General features: G+C 44.0%; 1 protein-coding gene and 1 pseudogene across 2 annotated transcripts in view; one reads left to right on the top strand and one right to left on the bottom strand.

Moving 5' to 3' along the window:
* The window catches only part of MRPL18 (mitochondrial ribosomal protein L18), a 6,628-nt gene extending 5,337 nt beyond the window's left edge, over positions 1–1,291 (top strand). For both annotated transcript variants that reach the window (XM_021707182.1, XM_008074374.1), the window contains exon 4: positions 900–1,291. In XM_021707182.1, coding sequence (XP_021562857.1) covers positions 900–976 — 77 coding nt within the window. In that variant the 3' untranslated portion in view covers positions 977–1,291. The remainder of the gene's footprint in view (positions 1–899) is intronic.
* An 818-nt stretch (positions 1,292–2,109) lies between these two features.
* On the bottom strand, positions 2,110–2,513 carry LOC103276922 (annotated as a pseudogene).
* Between the last annotated feature and the right edge of the window lie 768 nt (positions 2,514–3,281).

Genomic DNA, 3,281 nt, shown 5'->3' with positions numbered 1-3,281 from the left:
AAAAAAAAAAAAAAAAAAAAAAAAACCATAAAGTGAGAAATGTGCATTAAAATGATGTGTAACATAACCATATTTTTTTTTTTGAGTCAGAGTCTTACCCTGTCACCCAGGATGGAGTGCAGTGGCACACTCCACTGGGCTCAAGTGATCCTTCTGCCTCAGACTTATAAGTAGCTAGAATTACAGGCACGCTTTACCATGTCCAGCTAATTTTTTTGATTTATTACAGAGATGAGGTCTCACCGCGTTGCCCAGGCTGGTCTCGAACCCCTGGGCTCAGGAAATCCTCCTGCTCCGCTTCCCAAAGTGCTGGGATTACAGCTGTGAGCCACCGTGCCCGGCAATATAACCACATTTATTAAGGATATATTCCAATATCAAATACCAAATTTCAACTTGCAAAAACTGCAATTACGTTTGCACCAACCTGGTAATAATGGTCTCCATTTACCAAGTGCTTTCCATGTGTCAGACCCTTTGTTGAGACTCTGTTAGCATTACCTCATTTAATCATCACGATCCATAGGGTAGGGACTAGTATTTCCATTTTATGTAAAAATAAGCTGAGGCTGACTTGCCCAGAGTCAGTGTATGGTGAATGCCAGAACCCAGGTGACTATTCAGTAGCCTACCATGTCAGCCACTATACTTTCTGTTCATATATTAACATCTGATCCATATAATATTTTTAAATGCTGCTGGTACTTGACATCTCTACATTTCTTTTTTTCTTATCTACATCATTGTTAAGAGCACTTTCTGAAAAGTCAGTGTAGGCCAGGGAGCTAGCAAGAACAAATCAGTTTATTTCTCTGTTTATTGGAAAGTGAACTGTTCATTTTCAACTTACTTGTGATGCTGACTTAATCTTTTCCCTTTTTTTTGATCTTCGAAATCAGATAAAACAACTAGAAAATGCCATGGCAGAAGGTGGAGTGGTTCTACAGGAGCCCCGGAGAATCTACAGCTAAAATAAACACATTATTTCAAATGTGTAAATATAGAACTGACAGCTACCATGGCCGTCCAAAGAGAGCATCAGGAAGAACAGCCAGCTTGGAAGTTTTATAGCAATAATGTCACAGTAGAATAATATTTGTAGTTATGGTCATTCCCTCCCCCTCGTGTGCATGTTTTGTTGTTGTTTTTTTTTAATCAAGGGCTAAATTCTCCCCTCTTTTGGACACAAGAGAAGTATCTAAGAAAAGCAGCCACCAATTATAATTAATTATTGAAGAATAAATTAGAAGTTGTTTATAAATTATAAAATAAAGGCATATATGGACTTGTATTTTTCTGGCCGTAGTTATTTCACCCTTTGAGCTCACTGTGGCAAGAACACACATGTGAAGTTAATGCACTTATTACCACCTCTGGCTCCTGAGTGAGCTCAATATATGACAGGTGTTTGCTGCTCGGAGTGTGGGTATTTTCTTAAAATATGAAATGTCAGTGTCAATCAGTTTATTATCAGACAAGTATGTGAAGATAAAGGTGCAAATGCTAACCTCACTTGGGCTCTTGGTTCCTAGCAGTCAGAGAAACACATTCGAAAGAGGAAAGGTAGCCGGGCGTGGGAGCGCGCGCCTGTAGTTCCAGCTACTCGGAAGGCTGAGGCGGAAGAATCTCCGGAGCCCAGCAGGTCGAGGCTGCGGTGGCCGGAAGCGGCCACTGCACTCCAGTCTGAGCAACAGAGTGAGACTCCAACTCAAAAAAAAAAAAAAGAGGAAAGGGATGCCATGAGGAACCGGAAATGGGGTTGGAAATGGATGCAATTAGTATGTGCTCGATTTACCACAAAGTGAACATTCATTAGGTAGGAAATGAAGCTGGAAGTGCTGGCGAGTTAATCTAAAATTGGAACTGGGGTGGATGGGAATTGTGGCAGTTCTCTGAAAGGAGTTGGTTAAACTGAAGTAAGGGGTTAACCTGGCTATTTGATAAATGTGAGAAGGAAGAACTTGTAAGCAGTTAAGGTGGCATCTAGAGCATTGTTTACCAAGTTTTTAAGTGGTATCCCAATTACACATTTATTTAGAAGTGAAATTTGTTACTGCCAATTTGAGTATTGAACTTTTTTTTAAGAATATGAGCCAAAGTTTTATTTGTTCATTTCTTGCATTTGAAGTACTCTTCGATGACATCCTTGGCCTGAGATTCTTTGCCATCGTCCTTTACTACACAACTGCAACCAACCACTTTCCAGAGTTTCCCCTCTGTCGACTTTACACAGGCCTACCCATTCCCCTAGTTTCTTGTTGTCATCAACCTTAATTAGGTTGACTTGGTGTTCAGCACACAGGGCCTCCACCAACTTGGTGTACATAGGCTCATCACAGCTGGATGCAACCACACAGATGGGCCTGGCGCTTGTCTAAGGCTTTGGCGGCTTCGCGAATTCCACGCGCTAGGCCGTCACGGATGAGGGCGGTCTTCAGCACCTCTTGTAAGGCAGTGTTCACGTCCATTACACCTCCAGCAGCGATGCCTTCCTCGGCCACGGCGGCGGTGGATTACCAGAGACGCCGAATCTTAAACGCACCCGTGCCTCCGCCTCTGCGCAATTCGGCGGCAGCAGGGAAAGAGACTGCTTTTTTAAAAACACATCTATGTGTTTTAAAAAAAACCATTGGTTCTGAGAGACTTTCAGAATCCAAGGACTTAATTGTCCCCTTTGATAAAATCCCAGGGGAGACATTTAAAATAATTCTAACATTTTTCTCCCCTCATCTTAAAGATTGATTGGAGCACCTCACTTACAGGACCACAGAAAGATCTTCCGTAAGGAAGACCACAAACTGGCAGTAACAAAAACTGGGTTCACCTGCAAGCGATGCTGCAGGCAGGGCCTTCTGCAAGGAGGATGAACGCTTAGATGATCTCGGAGCACCAAGGATCTCTCCCATTTAAGGGCAGTTGTTGAGGCTTTGTGTCCAGACAGTGCTGAGGTGGACAAAGAGTGGGCAAAAGACGTCGGGGGAGTGGGAAGGATGTGGGGACAGACCGATGTTGGCAGTGACGAGAAGTCGGGAAGAGAGGTGCCGGTTCAGATGAGCAGCAGCTGCAGTGTGGGTGTCCTGCTCTGCTCACACCATCTTGTGATCTGTCCTTCCTCCTCCTTCTTAACCTGGATTCGTGTAAATGACGGTCTCTCTTAAGGACTGCGAAGCAGTTGCCGAGGAGGCAGGCAAACGGACTTTGGTTCCAAGAAGCCTTCACCTTCGCTGCAAGTTGTACCAGCAAAACACCGCCAGCGGGTGTGGGCTGCTGGTGGCGCCCAC

This window comes from Carlito syrichta, unplaced genomic scaffold (genome assembly GCF_000164805.1).
Source record: "Carlito syrichta isolate Samal-C Ts95f unplaced genomic scaffold, Tarsius_syrichta-2.0.1 Scaffold316421, whole genome shotgun sequence".
Classification (NCBI taxonomy): domain Eukaryota; kingdom Metazoa; phylum Chordata; class Mammalia; order Primates; family Tarsiidae; genus Carlito; species Carlito syrichta.
The sequence above is the reverse complement of the archived record's forward strand: the minus strand, read 5'-3'. Positions and strand labels throughout refer to the sequence as shown.